The 21267-nt window shown below is 38.1% G+C and overlaps 1 protein-coding gene across 4 annotated transcripts in view; it reads left to right on the forward strand.

Annotated features, from left to right (window-relative positions):
* SPAG9 (sperm associated antigen 9) overlaps positions 1–21267 on the forward strand; it is a 226480-nt gene that overhangs the window by 186995 nt on the left and 18218 nt on the right. For all 4 annotated transcript variants that reach the window (XM_003340183.4, XM_001363821.4, XM_001364067.5 and 1 more), the window contains 9 exons: positions 5859–5948; positions 6196–6363; positions 6571–6742; positions 8074–8292; positions 9194–9389; positions 10700–10825; positions 11766–11846; positions 12551–12618; positions 13933–14081. In XM_003340183.4, coding sequence (XP_003340231.1) covers positions 5859–5948; positions 6196–6363; positions 6571–6742; positions 8074–8292; positions 9194–9389; positions 10700–10825; positions 11766–11846; positions 12551–12618; positions 13933–14081 — 1269 coding nt within the window. The remainder of the gene's footprint in view (positions 1–5858; positions 5949–6195; positions 6364–6570; positions 6743–8073; positions 8293–9193; positions 9390–10699; positions 10826–11765; positions 11847–12550; positions 12619–13932; positions 14082–21267) is intronic.

Below are 21267 nucleotides of genomic sequence, written 5' to 3' on the forward strand. Positions count from 1 at the left end.
TGAGGTTAAAAATCCTCTCTGGAGCCATAGCATCCCGACTAAGTGACAAATTCCAAAAGCATATCTAGAATCCATATAAATTGTTGCCTTTTTATCACTGGCAATTATACAGCCATGTTTCAGAGTTATGAGTTCTGCCCCTTGAGTGCTAATATTAGAGGGCAGTGAAGCTGACCACTCAGTGGCAAATTCTATGATTACATCAGCTCCAGTGTAACGTATGCCATCTCTCATAAAAGAGGAACCATCAGTAAGTAAGACCAGATCTGAATTGTCTAAGGGAGTGTCCAAGAGATTAATTATCTCGAGGCTTTTCTGCCATGGGCACTAATGTTTCACAATTGTGTAATGGTTCTCCAGAAGTTTGCAAATCTGGAAGCAAGGTGGCAGGGTTAAGGGTTGTACAGTGTTTCAAGGTAATGTTTTCTCTATTTAACAAGGTTATTTCATATCTTGTAATTCACTGATCCGAGAATGCCTGTGTTCTATGCCTTAGCAGCAATGCTTCTACCTCATGTGGGCACATAATTGTTAATGGGCATCCTAATACTAGATCAACAGTTTTTGTCACTAGTAAGGCTGTAGCAGCTATACCTCTAAGACATGGTGGTGCTCCTAATGCTACTGGGTCCAGTTGGGAAGAATAATAAGCAATTGGGTGCTGAGAAGGCCCCAAAGTCTGAGTTAAAACACCTGAAGTTACCCCTCTTAGCTCATGTACATACAAAGTGAATGGCTTGTTGTAATCTGGGATGCCTAGGGTGGGGTCAGACAGGATAGCCTGTTTTAAATCTGATAGAGCTGACAGATGTTCTGGCACTAATTTGAGGGGTTCAGGGACCGAATCCCTTGTTAGTGCTATAAGGGGTTTAGTCATTTCCCCATAGCAAGGAATCCATTGTCTACAAAACCCTGTTGCTCCTAAAATTTCTCTCAACTGTTTCTTAGTGGTAGGAGCACTTAAATTTTGAATATTCTCAATTTGTTTGGGAGAAATAGAGCAGGCACCCATAGTCAGGATTAACCCAAATATTCTACTTTAGGGAGACACCACTGAACTTTATCCTTTGAGATCTTATGTCCTCTTTTGTGCAATTCCAAAAGAAGGTGCTTACTATCTCCTGACATGCTTTTGTGTCTGTTGAAGCCAGGAGTAGATCATCTACATATTTGATTAATTTGCTTTTTTTTAATGTTATATTATCTGTGTCTTGGCTCAAAATTTGTACAAATAAACTCGGGCTTTCCACAAACCCTTGTAGAAGATGACTCCATGTATACTTAGACCCCTTCCAGGTGAAAGCAAAGATATTCCTGGTATTCTCATCTATGAGTATGGAAAAGAAGGCTGAGCACAAGTCTACTACTGTAAAGTACGTACCTGTGCTAGGAATAGAAGAAATAATCATATGTGTGTTGGAAACTACGGAGTGTCTCTTTATAGCATGGTTGTTCACAGTCCTCAGATCCTGTACGAATCTATAGAGGTGCTTTCCATCAGGCCCCCTTTTTGGTTTTTTAACGGGCAGGATGGGCGTGTTGTATTCAGATTTACAAGGGATTATTATTCCCTGGTCAATTAATTTATTACTACGGTAATACCCTCAATTGCTTCTTTTGAGAGGGGATACTGAGAAATGGAAGGAGGTGGGCTAGATTTAGTTTTTATCTGCACAGGAACAGCCGACTTAAGTAAGCCTACATCGGAAGGAGATGTGGCCCAAATAGATTCCAGTATATCTGCAGGTATTACAAAGGTGGGATACTCTTTCCCCTTCTGACTCTGAGAGAATTACAGAGAGTAAATTTAAAGATTCCTCAGGTTCTTCTAATGATAAGGAACCATCTGGGGAGCAAGTTATTGTGGCTCTGAGTTTACATAGAAGGTCCCTCCCCAGGGAGTTAGGCATCAAAAGGAAGGTATGTTGTACTTCTAGGGGTCCTATGGACGCCATTCTAGGGGAAATTTTTTTTAACACTTTGGGGTATTCCTGACACTCCCATTACACTTTCTGAACCAACAGAATAACAATTTAAATCAGGTGTACTCTTTCATACAGACCTGGAATCTCCAGTGTCTAAAAGACAATCATAATAGGTGTTACCCACCTTTAAGGTAACATGGGGTTCATTGGTATGGGGGGCAGTAGATAGGGACAACAGGTAGTAGGACATCAGGGTCCGGAAAATTAAAGGTTGTATCCTCTGATTCTTGTGCCCCAGCCCCCCACCCCCCACCTTCATTGTATTTGGGAAATTCCTTGGGCACTCCCCTGAAGGGGACCCCCCTGAGGGGCATTAGCACCTCGAGTATTTTTTGGACGAGCACCACTTAAGTTATATTGTTGTGTGGTCATTTGGTTTGAGTTATCATTTTCCCAATATCTATTCCTATAGTTATCATTCCTATCATTCCTAAGGTTGTGGTTTCCATTATCATTATTATAGTTATTTCTATAATTATCACTTCTGTAGTTGTTATTAAACTGCAGACTCCTTCTGAGTGCCTTGAGTAAAATTCTACACTCTACCATTCTATGGCCCTTCTTCTCACAAAATTGGCAGGTAACGAATCAATAATTAAATTCCTGGAGAGGGGCAAGTGCCATTGGTTGAGTATCATGCCCACCGTTCAGTTTAGTAATCATATCTTTTAAATATCTCAATTCTTTCTTCATTTCCTCCATGAGATTATTATTTTCTTCCTCCTTTTCTTTGCTTCCCTTTGAAACATATAGAGCTGTTTTCCACAATTCTTCAAGTTCCATCTCTGGTCATCTTGGACAATGTGTTCTAAAATAATCCCTAATCACTTTGCAAGAGTTATTGACAAAGTGCCTTCTAACTTGTCTTATGCAATTTTCTTTAGATAAGTCAAAATCCAGGTATCTACCCCCAAACTCGATTATTCTGTCCATGAATCTGGAGGGTGTTCTCTTCCTCATTTTGTTTAATTCTTTCAAATTCTGTCCACTTAACTGTACTGTCTGCACACTCTCTCATTGCTATTAAGATGGTCTCTCCTCAACGGTATAGTTGTAGATAATCCTCAAGAGTTATAGTCCCATTCGGGATCCTGAGATGGCCAGTGTGCTGCATCGATTTCTGTGTTCTTGATTCCAGTTTCAAAATTACAACTGAGATACTATAAAGAAGCCAACCAAGAAGATAAACCTGTCTGTGTTTTTAAGAGAAACCTTTAGCCTCAGGGCTGAAGGCCTTGAGGGTGACTATCATTCTGTCACCACCTTATGAAAGCTACTTGAACTGTATTTCTCTACCAAGACTATTTTGAGAGAGGCCATAGTCAGGAAAGCTAGATTAAGGAATTTGGGTTAACAGACAGAGAGGTTAAGGTGCTACTTAACTTCAAGAAAAAGAAGAAAGATTCATGAGAATCTTTTAGTATTGGAGGGAGGAGAACTAGAAATTATAGTTAGGGAAATTTCCCCAGCCCTCCTTTCCTTTCCCTGTTTCAATCTTTTAAAATAAACCCTCTTGTTCACAAGGGAAAAGCAGTCAGATTGTGGTTTATCTCAGGATTAGGTCTAAGACCTTCCATTCTGGCCAGATTCTAGCCTGACCCAGACAGAGACGCTGGAGTTATCAACTTAATATCTTTATAAGTGAAACAACTCACTTTTTTTTCACTCATTTAAAAATATTTTAGTTTAAGTCAAAATGACTATTTGTAGCTTTCTTTGCAAAGAGGTGGAAAGAGTGAAAGTGGTGAAATTTAAGAAGAAGGTAGAGAAATATCTAGCCTATCACCCTCAGTGTTGATCTGGTGTCTGGCTCAGCCCTGGCAGGGCTTGATAACCTTCAGCTAGAGGACCTGGTGGTGTCTTCAGCAAGGGTTCCACCAACGTAGCCTCCTCTAGGAAAGGAAGGCCTCTCCAGAACCAATCTCTCCAGAAGCCAGGAAAGGTAGGCCATCTACTCACCCAGCAAGCCAATGCAGGATTCAGGGAAAGAATCTCTTCCTTCAGTTTAGCTCACTGATGCAGAGTCTCCCAAGACAAACTCCAAAGGAGAAGACCAAAAGCCAAGTCCAGAAAGAGAAGTCACAAGGCGGAGTCCTCAGGAGAAGTCCTCCAAAGAAGCAATCCAAAGCTGAGGTCCAAAAGCGAAGCTAAAGTCCCTTGCTGAAGAAGTTCAGGACTTTTTATAGACCTTTTTCCCCCTGTCACTTTCTGTCCCTTCCTCCACTTCATGGGAACTGATCCCAGTCTTTCAAGTTGCTTACTACTGCCCAAGGGGGTTGGCAGTGACTTCTGGAATTGTGACGTGTGAATTCTCTTACTTAGTGTTAAGTAGGGGTGCTTAAGTTTTTGACTGATTAATTTAGAAGTTGCTGATTGATAGACAAAGAAAATTTGATTTCACTCTTCACTATCCAGTACCTTGCCATCTACTTTCTATATATGGAAAGACAGTGATATAAACAGAGATGAATAAATTCAAAATAGTATTTGTGTGACTATAACTAAATTTTAAAAAAGAAACCAAAGCATAAAATCTATAAGTGGACTCAGAAGAAGACATAGAGAAAACCTTTTTTTTTTTCATTTGTTTGGTTCTGTTTTGTTAAAATGTGCAAAAAGATATACTAAGACTTTTATGTTTTATTTACATATTCAATTTTTTTTGTTGATGGCCATCAAATTTATAATTTAAAAAAATTAAGTGAAGAAAAACATCAACCTTCAAATAGCTCTTGTATCTCTCCCCTGCTTTTCATTCCCACTGTCATAACTATAAAATCAGGCCCTAACCACCTCTTTTCTAAGCTGAGCAGACTCCTAACTAGTCTCCCATCTAATCTCCAGATTCTTCTTCCACTATTTTTTTCCCCTGCTATCCCTTACCAATTCCTTGACTAGACTGGATCACTTACTCCAAAGGCTCATCCTTTCCTATCTCTATCCATGCCTTTGGTCATGACATTACATTCATCTAGAAAACCTCCCATCCTTTCACCCCAGATCTCTACCTATCATAATCCTATCTGTCTTCAACATCCAGCCCAATGAAATCTTCCTTCGTCTATCTATCTCCTTATCTGCCATCTCATCCAAATCTGGCATGATTTCACCCTCCTTTGCTCCTCCAAATATTCTATAGATCTTGGGGCATCTTAGAAGACCTTTTATTTTATTGAATTATGCATGCATTTTTATCTTTCTCTTAAAAATATAAGCTCCTGAAATCTTTTTCTCTTGTGTTTGATATTATAATTTAACTACATTACATAGCTATAGAAAAGATGGTAAATGTAAAAAAGGCTTTCAGTTCATATTTGCTTATTTTCTAATGTGAACTCTGGCCTTCTAAGTAGCCATATTCTCTTTCATTCAAAAATCATTTATTGAGTATGCTAGTTGTTGGGGGAAATAGAAAACTTAATTATGATCCTTGCCTTCATTGAACTTCCTAGCTGGCATCATTCTGGTGGATTCTGCTTAAACTCCTACTCCTCTAATATTCCAAAGATTCAACGTTTATCTCTGGTGCTCTTAATGTTCTTTGTGTGTATAGTTACAAATATAAGTACTTCATTTACTCCAATACTGTTATCTATTATTTTAAGAAAGTATCAAAAAAAAGTCAAAATCCTTACCTGGCTTTTATGTAAGATTGCCAGGTTTTAATTGGTCTCTTACTAGTCATTAACAGCTCACGACATCAAGTGAGCTACATAATTTGCAAAACCTTCCTTTCTTCATTAAACAAGAAATGGACATTGTTTGTTGGCTGATGAACATGGCTTTTTTACCCATGTTTCAGATCAGAACAGAGTTGGGCTCAATAATTATTGACATTTTCTCTCATATCTCATATGTCCCTTTTTTTAATAGGTAGCAAATGGTCAGGGTGAAAATAAGATGAAAAATTTACCTGTTCCTGTTTATCTCAGACCCTTAGATGAAAAGGATGCATCGATGAAGGTAGGTCTGGTTTATGGACTTAAGCAAGTGATTTTCCTAATATTCTAGGCAACTTTAATCTTATAAAATAGAAAATTATTGAATAACTTCACATAAAAGAAAGAGAACTATAATGAATGTAGTAATGCCTTGTACATAAGATTTCTTTGCTTGCTGTGATCTTAGTCTTTGAGATTCCACCAAAAAAAGATTTGGAAAGATATAAATATTTTAGAAACTGATTACTCCTTAAACTCTTTCCCCTAAGCTGTGGTGTGCCGTTGGTGTCAACTTATCTGGTGGGAAGACAAGAGATGGAGGCTCTGTGGTTGGAGCCAGTGTGTTTTATAATGATGTGACAACTCTGGACACAGAAGACAACAAGCAACGAAGCGCCTCCCAGAGCAGCTTGGACCGCTTAGACCAGGAACTCAAGGTGACCAGAGAAATCAGAGGGCTCCTGGTCATTATTCTAAGGGACTCATTCATTTTCTTTCTTAACTGATTTTCTACATAACACAAATGATACCCAAATTAACCTGAAGTGACATTGTTCTGTCATCAGAATAGCTACCCAAGAGCCTTTCAGTGTAGTACATACTACTTATAAGCCACTGCCTCTTCATCTTATTTGCCCATATAGGAACAGCAGAAAGAATTAAAACATCAAGAAGAATTATCCAGTCTTGTCTGGATCTGCACCAGCACTCACTCAGCCTCCAAAGTTCTTGTTGTTGATGCTAATCAGCCAGGCAACATTCTTGATAGTTTCACCGTTTGCAACTCCCACGTTCTTTGCATTGCAAGTGTCCCAGGTAAGAGGAAGGTGTAGTGAATCCAGAAATACTCTTTACTTTGTTTTTTTTATTATTAAATTCTCTATACACCAACAAAATTATTCTAAAGTTTTGGAAGAATGGGCTTTACAAGAAAATAAATGCATGGATACTGAGTGAGTGACCAGGAAACAAATTTAAGCCATACTGAAGCCTCAGGCAGTTCTGCTAAACTTGAAGGTTAGAGTAGATGTAGCATTGGTAGAAGGATTTCCTTACCAGGATCTCCTTATGCCACTGTAATTAAGTAAGAAACAACAAGCAAGAGGCATCTTGGTGGCTCTGTGGATAGAGAGCCAGGCCTAGAGTCAAGAGGACCTGAGTTCATATGTGGCCTGTGACACTTTTACTGTGTGACTCTAGGCAAGACACTTAACCCCAATTACCTAGCTCTTACTGCTCTTCTTTTATGGAACTAATACTTAGTATCAATTTGAAGACATACGGTAAAGGTTTTTAAAAAACCAACTAACCAACAAAGGAGCACCCCCCAAAAATAAGATTTTTTAAAAAAAGGACATCTGGTAGAAAGGATAGCCTATAGCTGTGGAATAGAAAAACTAACATGCCTTTGCCTCATTAATATGGTTTCCAGCAGCTAAAAATCAACTTGGATTATCTGTCCTAACTTGAAATTTGGGATTATTCATTTTCAAGGGTGGGGTGGAGAATAGAAATATAATATACACAAATGTAATATAATGTGAAGCCTTAGATATTGCCCCAAAATCATGAATTAGTTCCTGACTATGCAGCATCTTATTTACAAGATTAAGGTCAGCAAGAAAATTGAGGGTTCATATTCTTGAGAAAAACTTGCCTGTTTGGAAAAAAACACTTTAACAAAACTTAGGTTAAATATATCAATGGTATTTTATGATGCTAATCTTTGTAAATATAGAATTTGCAACATCTTCCTTTAAATCTTAATAACAGTTCTTATCTTTGACATAGAATATTTATGTCTTTCATATTAGTCAAAATTTAGAAAATGAATATATGCAAATACAGTATATAAATTAGTAGAAAAAATCCTTCTGACAGAAAATGCTATACATGAACTTTATATATTGTGTGAGGCTTGCTATTTCAGAATGCTCTCATTTATTAGGAATAATTCTACTTTGTTTCAAAGTTTTGTCTTTCCTTTCTGGTGAATAAATGATTGACCACTTGTTTGAATTTGAGTATGTACAAGAAGACTGAATAAAATTACTCTTAAAAGATGAAAAAATATAATAAATATATAAATGTAAATCATTACCATTATTGCTTTGTGGCACAAAATCAAGTGTATCTTTCTTTCTTAGGGGCACGAGAAACAGACTACCCTGTAGGAGAAGAGACTACAGAATCTAGTCAAGTGGACAAAGCCTCTTTGTGTGGAAGTATGACTAGCAACAGTTCAACAGAAACAGATAGTTTGTTGGGCGGTATCACCGTGGTTGGCTGTACTGCAGAAGGTGTTATAGGACAAGCTGCTTCACCCAATACCAATGGTTCTTCCCCTGTGATAGAAAAGCCACCAGGTATACAAGTGTTTCTCCTTTACGTTGGAAGGGAGTCCAAGCTTTGTTCAGTCGTTTTTCAGTCATGTCTGACTCTTTGTGAACCCATTTGAAATTTTTGTGGCAAAGATACTGAAGTGGATTGCCATTTTCTTCTCTATCATATTTAACAAATTGAGGAAACTGAGGCAAAGATACTGAAGTAGATTGCCATTTTCTTCTCTATCTCATTTAACAAATTGAGGAAACTTAATAATTGAGGGTTATTAAGTGACTTCCCTAAAGTCACATAGCTAGTAAGTATCTGAGACAGAACTTGAACTCAGGAAGATGAGTTTCTCTTACTCCAAGCACAGTGCTCTACCCATTGTGCCACCTAGCTGCTGGGGGTTTATGCTACCTTTAGACTTATTTATTGTGAGATGCATCAAATTAAAGACTACTATAGAGGAGAGATTGAAAATGGGTAGAAAAGATTAGGAATTAGTCAAGTTAGTTTGGTGACTAAACTGTGTACCTGGGTCATTCCAAAAAAGAGCATCCTTTTATTACTCTCTGAAAAACACATGAAAGAAATACTAAAGGCATATAGGGGATAGGGAATGGACAGCCTTGGAGTCAAATCTCTCCTATGCCACATGCTATTGTCTGACAGTGAGCAAGATGGTTTACCTTTTAAGTACCCAAACAGCTCTCTAAGATTGAGTTATGGATGAGTTGACAGTCTGCATTGGCACAGAGAGCTTCCACACACATCCCTATGATGATGAAATCACAGGGCCAGAACATAAAAATGAAGAGTAAGAAGAAAAATAAAGCTCCCCCTGGGAAGAGTTACAGTCAAGGAAGTGACATACTAGGAAAATGGAAGTCAAAAAGACCTACCTACCTAAAATTGCTTCCTTCCATTTTTATTTTCTAGAAACAGAAGCAGAAAATAATGAGGCAGATGAAACCATTCCCACAGCAGAAGAAGCAACTGAAGCAACTGAAGGCAATGCAGGATCAGGGGAAGATATTGTGGATCTCACCCAGCCTGGAGTCTACACGGAACATGTCTTTACAGATCCCTTGGGGGTGCAGAATACTGAAGAAGGATCTCCTGTATATCACTCAAGGTATTCAAAAATATATCAACATATTATGAAACTTGAACAACAATTCATGGATATAAATAACTACAAAATCTCCAGCAGCAGAAATCCTACTACTGGTCATTGTTGCAAGGGGATACAGATTGTTATACTTGATCTATTCTCACTGGGTTTCAGTTTGTTCTGGCTCCTTTATTCTTTCTGTGGAGTTTACTCTCATTTTCTTCCTTTTCACTTTGAGACTTTTAATCTGGTCCTGAAATAGTATATTCGGTCTTATCTTCTTGGTTATTTTTCTACCACTATGGCTTGGCATTTTCCTTTCTTCTACAATTTTGTCAGCATAAACTTTCTGTTTTAGCCATTTTCTCCTTTTGCCATTTGTATGATTACCCATTTAAAAAATTTACCTTTTGTGAATTGCCTGTCTGGATTAATTTATGTTTCAACATTGAATATTTTGGATGATTTTGTGCTTTACCTAAAGGTTAGAATTCTGTCTTGGTCAGCTAGGTTTTCTAGCAGTTGTTTTCTCCTTTTCTTCAAGGAGTGGGATAGGACTCTGTCTGAACTGGATCTCACCTTTAATAAATTAAATTTGTTAGTTCTTTAGATATGGGGTAAGTGATAAACTGGAAAAATAACTTTTTCTTTCCATATTTGACCTGGTTAAAACTTCCAAATTAACCACTGCCAATTTATTTAAAAGTTATGGGATCTTTGGGCAAAATTTAGATACATATTATTTGATTCATAGACTTATTTTGAAGCATTTTGCAGATACCTATGGGGGTTCCTTTGTGGGTTTTAAGAAATGCCTTTATTAGGGGCAGCTAGGTAACATAGTGGATAAAGTGCCAAGCCTGGAGTTGGGAAGACCTGGATTCAAATCTGGCCTCAGACAGTCATTTAAACTTGATTGACCTAACCCTTTCTGCTCTTCTGGCTTAGAATTGATACTAAGATGAAAGGTATGAGTTTAAAGAAAAAAGAAAGAAAGAAATGCCTTTATTTGAAAGAATGTTGGATTGGTAGCCTGAAATCTATCATAAAACTGCCAATAACTTCCCCGCATTAAAAGTATAATTGGAACTAGGTGTTATTTGTCTTCACTATTTCTTTCCTATATATTGAACTAACCATTGACTTTTTAATGCTATTTCTGTCTTACTTGACATTATAAAGGACTTGGTTTTAGGCTTGGGGGGACTTTATTTTTAGTGGTTTTTTATTAACATTAGATTAACAAGATTGAGTGGAAATGTTCATTCTATAGAAAATTTCATTTATCAACTACAGATCTTATCATTTTTATTATTTTTTTCTCCTCCCAGTAATGAATCGGATGTATACAAAGATCAAATAACCGTATTGCCAAGTGAACAGGACCTGGTACGAGAAGAAGCTCAGAAAATGAGTAGCCTTTTACCAACCATGTGGCTTGGAGCACAGAACGGATGGTAAGAGCAAAGGAGCAAAAACTTAATATTGGATTATTTCTGGCTCTTAATTTGTGTTCTTGGCCTCCTTTTGAGATGGAAGCAATAATTGAGGTAGCAATATGACTGGTGTACCTGGTTTGCCTTATGTTAATGGAAAGAAATTCCACATATGGGCAAATGCTGAGGTTGTGAAGCAGCTGGCTCTGTAACTGTGTTTGCTGTCACTTGAAATGGTAAACCATATGGTCTTTTGTCATAGAATGTTCCATTATTACATAACAATATTCTTGGGAAAGGAGGCAAGTTAAACATTAAATTTGGATGATCTAAACACAGAAGAAGAGAGATTCCTAATGCGGCAAGGATTTACGTAGGCTAGAAGTGTGAGAAGGAAAAGCAAGAAATAAAAGGAATATATTTGGCGGCAGGGCAGGCCCAATCCCAAACAAAGAATTTTTAGAATGATTATGAGGGAAGGCAAAAACTGAACTGTGCAAGCTATGTGGGGTGGGCATTTTATAGTTTGAAAGGTTTGTTTACTTAGCAGCAGGGTGAGGTTTCTTTATTATGCATTATGCTCTTGCCTAGGTAAGGCTAGGCATGGAAGAGGTGCCTTCCTTAACATTCTATGGCTAGCACTTGTCATGGATAAAGATTCTGTAATGAGGGACAGATAAAGAGAGGCTGAGAGCAGCCAGCACATGACACAGGCTTGGCTTCTCCCCTCCATGTTGTCATGGGGATTCTGTTGGCAACTTGCAGAGCACTCTATTTAGGCAGAGCATTGCCCACATCACTGTTTCCTTATCACTCTTAATAATAGCACAGGAACAGCTATTCTGTATTCTTCAGTTTTCTGTTGTTTGCCTTTTTCCTAGGTTAAGTTGTCAGTGGCTACATGTAGGTGATTCCTTGAAACTCAATATATGGCTAATGCCTCTTGCCTTTGTTCTTACAGTTTATATGTCCATTCTTCAGTTGCCCAGTGGAGGAAATGTCTCCATTCCATTAAACTTAAAGATTCGATTCTCAGTATTGTGTAAGTTTTATTTTATGGAACTTTCTTTTAAAAATATCTATCTTGGGGCAGCTAGGTGGCTTAGTGGATTGAGAGCCAGACCTAGTGATGGGAGACCCTGGGTTCAAATCTGGCCTCAGACACTTCCTAGCTGGGTGACCCTGGGCAAGTCACTTAACTCCCATTGCCTAGCACTCTTCTGTCTTGGAACCAATGCAAAGTATTGATTCTAAGATGGAAGGTAAGGGTTGTTGTTTTTTTTTAATGTCTACCTTTGCACCTGATGAAATACAATAATCACTATACTGTTTTTAAAAAATCAATGTCTGGCCCAACCAAACTTTAGTTTAATGGTGCTAGATTGGGAAAAAATTATCTTCACCATGTGTCTGAGACGATAGAAGTAAAAGAGGATTTTTAGTTTTTAAAAGGGAGACAACACAGAGCATTTTAAATAAAACATATCTAAGATTTTCCATATATTATAAATTCTTTGCTATGTTGGAAGAACAAGTACCTCTTTTACTTAAGGTTTCAGATGACTTCTGTGGAGTTTGCTTTTAACCAAGTTTTTGGCATGGTCTACTTATTTAGGTTCTATCAAAGAACAAAAACCATACCTGTTCACTTGGTTATCCCACTTTGAATAGAGAATTCAGTAATATTTGGTGCTTTTTGTCCCTAGAAGTTAAGTTTACTGAATTGTTTTTCTTTTTTTTTTGCAGACATGTAAAAGGAATTGTATTGGTTGCACTAGCTGATGGAACACTAGCAATTTTTCACAGAGGAGTTGGTAGGTATTTTTACTCCTATATTATTTTTACTTATTCTTAAAAGATGATAAAAAGAGACTCCATACTAATGTCTAAGTATTTAAAATGTTCCGAGATCTATTGCTTTGCAGAATATATTTTCATGCAAAATACCTTTTTTCATATTTTAAGATACAGTAGGAAAAATTTTACTGAAATATTAAGTATTAATAATGTGTAGTATCATAAAGCTTGAATTTTTGGCAAATTAGTGATACTTTACATAGTATTATGTTAGAGTAAAATATATTTACATTGTCTCCAGTTTTGCAGCTACACTATGCCATACTTTAACAGCTTCCATTTACAAACTGGTCATGGTGGGGGCTGCAATGGGACATGGGATAGAATAAATAATATATCTAACAGAGTTAGCTGTGGATATCATGAAAGAGCAGACTGAGTCAGAAGTCCCTATGCTTAACTTCCTGGCTATGTGACTGTTGTCAAGCCCTGAACCTCTTTGTACCCAGAAGGTCACATGATTCAGTAGAAAACACATAAGACTTGAAATCAGTACACCCAGCTTCAAAGGGCAACTGCAGGAGGGCCATGGATATGTTATCTGAGCTTTGGTTTATTCTTTTGTAAAGTGAGAGTAATATTTATACTAGATCTCATGGGGTTGTCATGAGGAAAGCACTTTGTAAACTTTAAAGGGCTCTAGAAATGTGAGTGTTTGTTGAGAAGAGTTCATGTTCAGCTAAGCCAAACTTATTCCATCAAATACTTTGTGGAGACACTTTTGTTCCCCTTGTCCAAAATTTAAAAAATATTATATTTGTTTTATTAAGTGAACTCATTTGACTAAATTAGAAGTTCATTTTCAAAACAAACTAAATTTTGGTTCAGGGATGAGTTTTTATTGTTTCATGTCCTATTTCAAATGATAAATTCTATTCCTTATGAGTAATTCCAGTTATTACTATCATCCAGGCCTATAGGTTAAAGGGTTATGGTATTGGTGGGTAGAAAGTCAGTCATGAACTTACTATAGACAGGGCATGTAGCATGAATTACTTCACTGATTTCATTGTAATAGTCTGAGTAAGTGAGGATCAATTCAAATGAATTTCTCCTAAGAGTAGATGGTTCCAGAAAAGGAGGGATAGACTGAAATCATTCATATGTACTTTGTAACATTTCATTAACAATTAGAATTGTTCCACACAAGCGGAATTTTTCTGTTTAAATATAGAATATAATTTGCACAAGAGATATGCATAAGATAACAAATAGCACATTTGCTACAAAACTGCTTTCTTACATTTTCCCTCCATGTTTTGATTTTAAAGATGGTCAGTGGGATTTGTCAAACTATCACCTTTTGGACCTAGGACGGCCTCACCATTCCATCCGATGCATGACTGTGGTACACGATAAAGTCTGGTGTGGCTATAGGAATAAAATCTATGTGGTTCAACCAAAGGCCATGAAAATAGAGGCAAGTTAAAAATCCATCTTTTGCTGATGCAGTCCCTTTACTTTTATCCTCTAAAGAATGTGAGAACTAATCATTTTTCTCTTACTTGAGAATGCTTTAAAGATATTCTTTGTATGTCTTGTCATGCTGAGTTTCTTCATATGTCCTTTGCCAGTTTTTTTTTTTTAACTAGGGATAATAGAGACTATTAGTAACTTGGATTTAGAGGAGAAAGAGTTTGGTTTACATGTGTATATTAGCTCTGTATATATGGGGGTTGGGGGAGGCAGGGTCTTGCCTGCCTTTATACAGACATACTGGTAAGCAGCATGATGTAATGGTTAGAGCAGTGGACCTGGAGTCAAGAAGAACTGATTTAAAATCCCTGCCCTTAGCTCTCAGGGTTTTTGTGAGGATCAAGTGACATATATAAAGGGCTTCACAGACCTCAAAGCAACATGTAAAACATCAAAATTTATAGATGAACAACCATGCTGTTGATTTGTACCAGGGAAAAGAGTGTGTGTGTGTGTGTGTGTGTGTGTGTGTGTGTGTGTGTGTGTGTGTGTGTGTGTGTGTGTGTGTGTGTGTGTGTATATGATTGCAGATTCACAGGGGTGTCTCAGAGTGAAACAAGTCAGGAACACTTGCTATAGGTGTCCTTGAGATCACAGATTCATTAAAGTATTATTGATGCTCCTCCCAATTGTAGAGATCACAATGAGATCACAGATTCATTAAAGTATTATTGATGCTCCTCCCAATTGTGGAGATCACAATGAGTCTGTGCTTTCTCATCCATATCCTGCCATCAGCCCTTCAGAGAGGTCTGTGTGGTGTGGTGGCAGAATTTGCCCTCCATTTCTTAGTAAATCAAGTGGAGCCTGCAGGCAGTTCCTCACCTGATGAGCCTCAGCTCCTGATACTACCTACCTGGTACACCTACTTCCTCTTTTTACCTGACTCATGATATCCTTTATGCTGCTTATATACCTGTTCCTGCTTAGTTCTTCATTTTTAATGTGTTGTAGTGCATTTAGATTCATCTCCCAGTTCTCCATTTTCCTTTGAGTGACCCATGGCTTGAATCCTTCAGATTGGTATTTCCTCATTCATCCTCATATAGCATCATATAGCATCACCAAAACACCGAAGATGTTTCACAGTGAACCATGGGCATGAAAAGACAACTGTTTTCCAAAAGCAATCCAGTGCTTCTCTTCTCATCCATTATCCATATATGTCATCTAAGATTACAGATTATCCATTTGCTTATATATTTTTGTCTGGACAAAGAAAGTCTGCTTCCTCTTTTCTTTTGAGTGTTTATTGATCTGCATAATTCTGGGGCCTGATGCAATTCAGCACAATATTATCCACAAAAAGAAGCATCTGAATGGGTTGGTGTTCTAAAGGAACTACTTCTTTCATTTGGACTCTGCAGATATTACATGGTGATCCAAACCCCTTTGACTAGCATGCTTCTCCATGTTTTATAAGCCACACAACAAAGTTCTCTCTTGGGCTACATATTTTTTGTTTGATATTGACATATGCATAGGAGGAACCTTTTTTCCTCTCTTCTGTAATGTATTTTTTCCCAATTATATGTAAAAGCAATTTTTGGTGTTTATTTTCTAACATTTTGAGTTACACATTTTCTTCTTCCCTCCCTCCCTTATCCCTGCCTTGAGATAGTAAACAATTTAATAGTGGTTATACATGTGCTATCATACAAAACGTTTCCATATTGTTCCATACGTTGTGGAAGAGGGCACATTAAAAAAAAAAAGCCTCAAAAAAATTAAAGAGAAGAATGTTTGCTTCTATATGCATTCAGACTCCATTACTTTTTTCTCTGGAAATGGAGAACATTTTTCATCATGAGTCCTTTGGGATTGTCTTAGATCATGACATTGTTAGGAATAGCTAAGTCATTTAGTTGAAAATTGTGCAATATTGCTTGTACTGTGTATGGTGTTCTGGTTCTGTTCACTTCATTTTATATGAGTTAATGTAGTTCTTTCTGGGTTTTTCTGAAATCATCCTGCTCAGTATTTCTTATAGCACAGTGGCATTCCATTACAATTATATATCACAACTTGTTCAGGCTTTCCCCAACTGCTGAATATCCTCTCAGTTTATAGGAAGTGCTTTTTAAAAAAAAACAAAAGCAAAATCCCTTACCTTCTGTCTCAGAATCAATACTTAGCATTGGTTTCAAGGCAGAAGAGTAGAAAGGGCCAGGCAATGGGGGTTAAGTGATTTGCCCAGGTTCACACAAGTAGGAACTCTTTAAGGCCAGGTATGGACTCAGAAACTCCTGTCTCCAGGCCTGCCTCTCTATCTACTGCGTCATCTTGCTACTCCTATAGGAGGCACTTTTGAGAAGAACCTTTAATCACATAACATCAGAGACACTCTGTGTGTATATTAATCTTTTTTTTTTAAACCCTTACCTTCTGTCTTAGAATCAATACAGTGTAATCAATACTGGTAAGGGCTAGGCAATGGGGGTTAAGTGACTTGCCCAAGGTCACACAGCTAGGAAGTGTCTGAGGGCAGATTTATACCCAGGACCTCCTGTCTCTGGGTCTGGCTCTCAATCCACTGAGCCACCCAGCTGCCCGCATGTGTGTATATTAATCTTAACAACAATTTTATGGAAATGGAAAAGAGTAACACATGGGTTACTAGCTAATTGATATTTTCTCAGTTCCTTTTGTGGGCATATATTAAGGTCTCTGGCTTTCCCCTGCTCACTTTTGGTGTCTTTCTTTCAGTATGACTTGAGGACCCGTCTCTATAGACATGCTCACAGTGGAGTTCATTCAGCACAGATCTACTCTCTGTGTGATCAGTCAGCTCTAACTGTTCTTGCCACCTATATTTGCTGCCAGTCTTTATGTAGAATATGTGGGACTGTGATGATAGTATTCAAATGTGGAGACTTCACTGTCCTTGATGATAAAAAGAATTTGTAACTTAGAAGTTTAGGATACTTACATATCTTCCTCATCTTTTATCTATTCTTTGTTGTCCTTGCAGTCATCCTTAGGGATATCTTAGCTTGGTTGGTTGTCTCTCAAAGCTTTCTTAAAACTTGTTTCTCTCTCTCTATTACTTCTTTCTGTCTTGGGAGTGCCTCTTCTCATAATCTTTTTCATCCTTCTCTGTAAGGTTTTTATAAACAAGGTCATGTTCTAAGCTGCTGCTCACAAAGATACCACAGTTTTTCTCGAGATAGTTTCTAGGTTCTTTTTGGTCATTGTGGCAGTTGATTTACATACATTGCCTTAAGAAAAGATGATAATCTTAGATCATGTTTATTCTTTTGTTCTTTTTCCAGCGTCAAAATTTTATTTATATGTCAAGTAGAAATTTCCTCAGTTCCACATTATTTCTTCCTCTTACTGATTTTTATCTTGAGCACCTCCCAGCACTTTCTTGAAGAAACTATGATGGATAGATATGAAGTCTCTGTGTAGTTTCCTCCTGAACCATATTTTCCAAGGATATTTTTCTCCTAACATGTGCTCACCTTTGCATAGAAGTGATTCAAGTATATGTTGATCTAATTTGGAAAATTCCTTTTAGTATTTCTATTGCTCCTCATCCTCTATAATAGTTGTTACATAAGTTGTAATTACCTGCATGGTGATTTTTTAAATTTCTTTTTTGGGGGGAAATGAGTGGAGCAAATACATAAACTTATATTAATATGGGCATTATAATGGCAAATTACCAAATGCCTATGAAATGGTTTTGTGTTGATTTTGGGTGAACAGTAAACCCTATTTTATTATCTTCATTTACCTATCCAAGGAGAACCTATGAGCTATCGTCCTAATTAGATATCTCTAGCTTTTTTTTTTCTGGCTTAATTTGTAGTAAGACTATCAAGATTTATGATTCCTTAACTTTATAAAATAGACATTGGGCCTCTGGACAAAGAAGTTCATTTAAAATATACGAACAACTAAGGTTTACTTATAAATATTCTAAAACTTGATACTCTTAGCTTCCCTGCTCTTTTTTTTACTACTCTTCCATTGTCATTGCAGAAGACTTAAGGTCATTTGAATATTTAATTTATTTTTTGTTCCTTGGGTCGATTGGATTCAACCCATTTGAGCCTGAGTTGGTCAAAGAATTCATGATCCAGTGGCCAGACTACAGAGATATGCTTTTCCTTATTTGAGAAGGCTTTGTGATAGAAAGTTCTTAGGTTGGGACTAAACTTGAGGACCAGTGACTAAATACAACTATTCTACCAACTTTGGCTCCTATATAATTCTAAAGCCATAGCATGACCATGGTGGCAGGTTTTCCTAAAGTGTTGTGTCAGGGAAGTAAATGACATCCTCTCCTTATTGTCACTCTCTCTTCTGCCCTCCCCACACCAAGGTTATACACATGGGCCCAAATTGGGGAGACATCTAAGAGGCAGTGGATGAAAAGAGCACAGAATTGAGCATTAGAAGCCCTAGGTTCTGGGCATGATTCTTCTTAACATTCTTTTCAAAGCCACTCGTCATTTCTCCTTTCTGTGCTTCCTTCACCTTCTTTGGTAAGGTGGCTGGAATGTGACCTCATGGTGGCAAAGGTCCCTCCCATTTCTGGCATTCTGTTTTTCTGATTTATCTTACACTCAATATCTGGGTTCTGTTCTTATGCTTATCTATTTGTTTGTGAGAGGGCTGCTTTACTGGCATATGTTATTATTCCATATGTTCCTTACCTAAAAGAGATATTGTGATAGAGGTTTCAAACCCTAGAACTGGAGTTATAGTCTGAGAAATTGATGGAGTCTCAGCCACAGTGGGGGAGGGGCCCCAGGAGATGTTCTGGAATCTTGGGAGAGCAAGAGTTTCTGTTGGAGAGAGACATTTAGCTCTCAATCCTGAGACAGCCTAAGGAAAGGTCTGGTCAAGACTTTTCTCCTGAGGAAAACTTACATCTTTCTCCTGGTGATTTGGACACCCTTGCTCCCACTGATTCCCAACTGAAGGGACAGTTGGAGAAGACAGCCAAGCAAATGACAAGATCACCTCACAGCTCCTGGTGCCCTAGGTCTGAACTATGCCCATGGGCCAAGACCAGGGCCTTCCAAGCCTGAATCTCTCAGGGGCCCAAGGCTGCCAAGGCCTGGGTTCCCCAACTTGAGGAGGGAGATAAGGGTAGCTAGAATAGGGATACCTTCCCCCCCCTCCTTTCCTCACAAAAACCCTTCCTGCAGCCATTTCCTTTTGTTATTCCTCAACTGAATTAGTTTTAGAATAAAAGTTGTCATTTTTCCCCAACTGACTCTAGCATGAGTGGGAAACAGTTCCAGCTTAAGAGGGAGGGTAACTCTTTCTTTGAGGAGGGAACCTCTATACGTTAATAGTAGGAGGAAGTCAAAAGGCAGTTTGAGGTGAGCAGCCATAGCTGAGGGGAGGCTGAAGGGGGGAACTACTCACTCCCTCTCTCCTCTCCCTTGGCCAATTTAAACAGCAACTGTCTCCCCTGAACCCCACTTTGAGAGAGGAGGACTCTACTCTTTCTCCCTCTCTCTCTATACTGACAGACTTAACCCTCCATTACATCTTGGCACCCCAGATTTTCAAAAGGACCCTCATTATAGAAAAACCGTTAGTGACCAACTGTCACAAAACAAAAGTTGGAACTCTTCAGTCCAGTAGCCATTTTGAGTGGCACTGCCTAAGAGTTACCAGATAGGATCAACAAAGACAGCTTGATTCCTGGTAGAGGAGAACAGTGACTACTGAAAGCCATTCACCAACTGCCACTCTGTGACAGTTGGAATACAGGGGAAAGAGAAACCATTTTAAAAGGGCAGTGATAGGGCAGCCAGCATATAGGGTGGTGGAAAAGACAAATGGGCAGCATGTTCTGGTCTGCTGTGGTGGCAATGTTACTAATATATTGGAGCTACTGTGTAATTTACAATACAGTAGCTGGAATGCTAATGATGCTCTTGGGACTGTGGCTAATATAAAAATAGCTTGGACACAGATCCCTGTGGATATGACTTTCCTTTGGCAAACCTTACCCTACTATATGTAGTTTTCTTGACAGTATTTGGTTAATACTCTGAAACACATCAAAGCTGGAGCCAACCTCATTTTCCAAAAGAAAACAGCCAATATCCTAGTCATTGATAACAGACTAGAGGCATTATTTGGGAAAATACCTATCTTAACTGAGATATGCCAGGACTACACTAAAAAGAAACAACAAGGCATTGGGAAGGGAACCGACATGGTGACTGGGGGCATGAAGGGACAGACAGATAAGGATGCTCAAGCTACTAATACTAATATTGAAACACCATTAGAGGCAGTAGGGGGAAATAACAATGAAAATGATACGGTAGCACAAGGCAGTAATGCACCTGCAAATGCAAATGCATCAGGGACACATAAGATCATGCTGCTCCGAGATGTGGTTCAGGTCACAGATAATTCTGGGATTCTTCACACAAAGGTCCATAAGTCCTTTACTACACAGGACTTGGATTCATTGCGGAAAAGAATACCAAAATTTCTTTCAGAACCTCACCGTGCTTTGATTTTTGTTTTATAGTATACTGCTGCCTTGTGAGGTCACTTAATTCTAGTTGTATTCTGCTTCTTAAAGACTGGATTTCATCCCCGGCTTTTTGGTCATCCTTCTCCTTCTGGTCTGATTTTCTTTGGAGGTCATCTTTCATCCTCTTTGCCTCATCTCTCATCTCCTTTGCCTCATTTTCAAGCTGGTTGATTTTGGTTTTCAAGACACTATTTTCTGTTTCCAGATGACTTATCTTAGTTTTTAAGTTCTTTTCCCAATTGTCTTCAGCCTCTCTTAATTGTGTTTTGAATTGCCTTTTGAGTTCTTCCAAAGCCTGTATCCAATTCTCTGGGATTTCTGATTTATCATTTGATGATCTCTCCTCTGTTCCGTTTGTTCTTTGTTTGTTGCCTGTATAGAAGCTGTCTATTATAATTTCTTTTTTCTTTTTCTGTTGTTTGCTCATATTTACCCCTTCTTTACTCCAAGTATTTTTCTGTGCTCTTGCTCCTCTCATTTTTTTTTGTTTTGGGGTTTTCTGTCAGTCTCCCCTTTTGGAACTTTGACAGAAGATCTCTCTGTGCAGTGGGGGCGGGGGGGTGTTGGAGTTTGAGCTTCCCTGTCCTCTGGAGGCTTTTGATTGGATTAAAGT

Source organism: Monodelphis domestica, chromosome 2 (assembly GCF_027887165.1).
Source record: "Monodelphis domestica isolate mMonDom1 chromosome 2, mMonDom1.pri, whole genome shotgun sequence".
NCBI classification, from domain to species: domain Eukaryota; kingdom Metazoa; phylum Chordata; class Mammalia; order Didelphimorphia; family Didelphidae; genus Monodelphis; species Monodelphis domestica.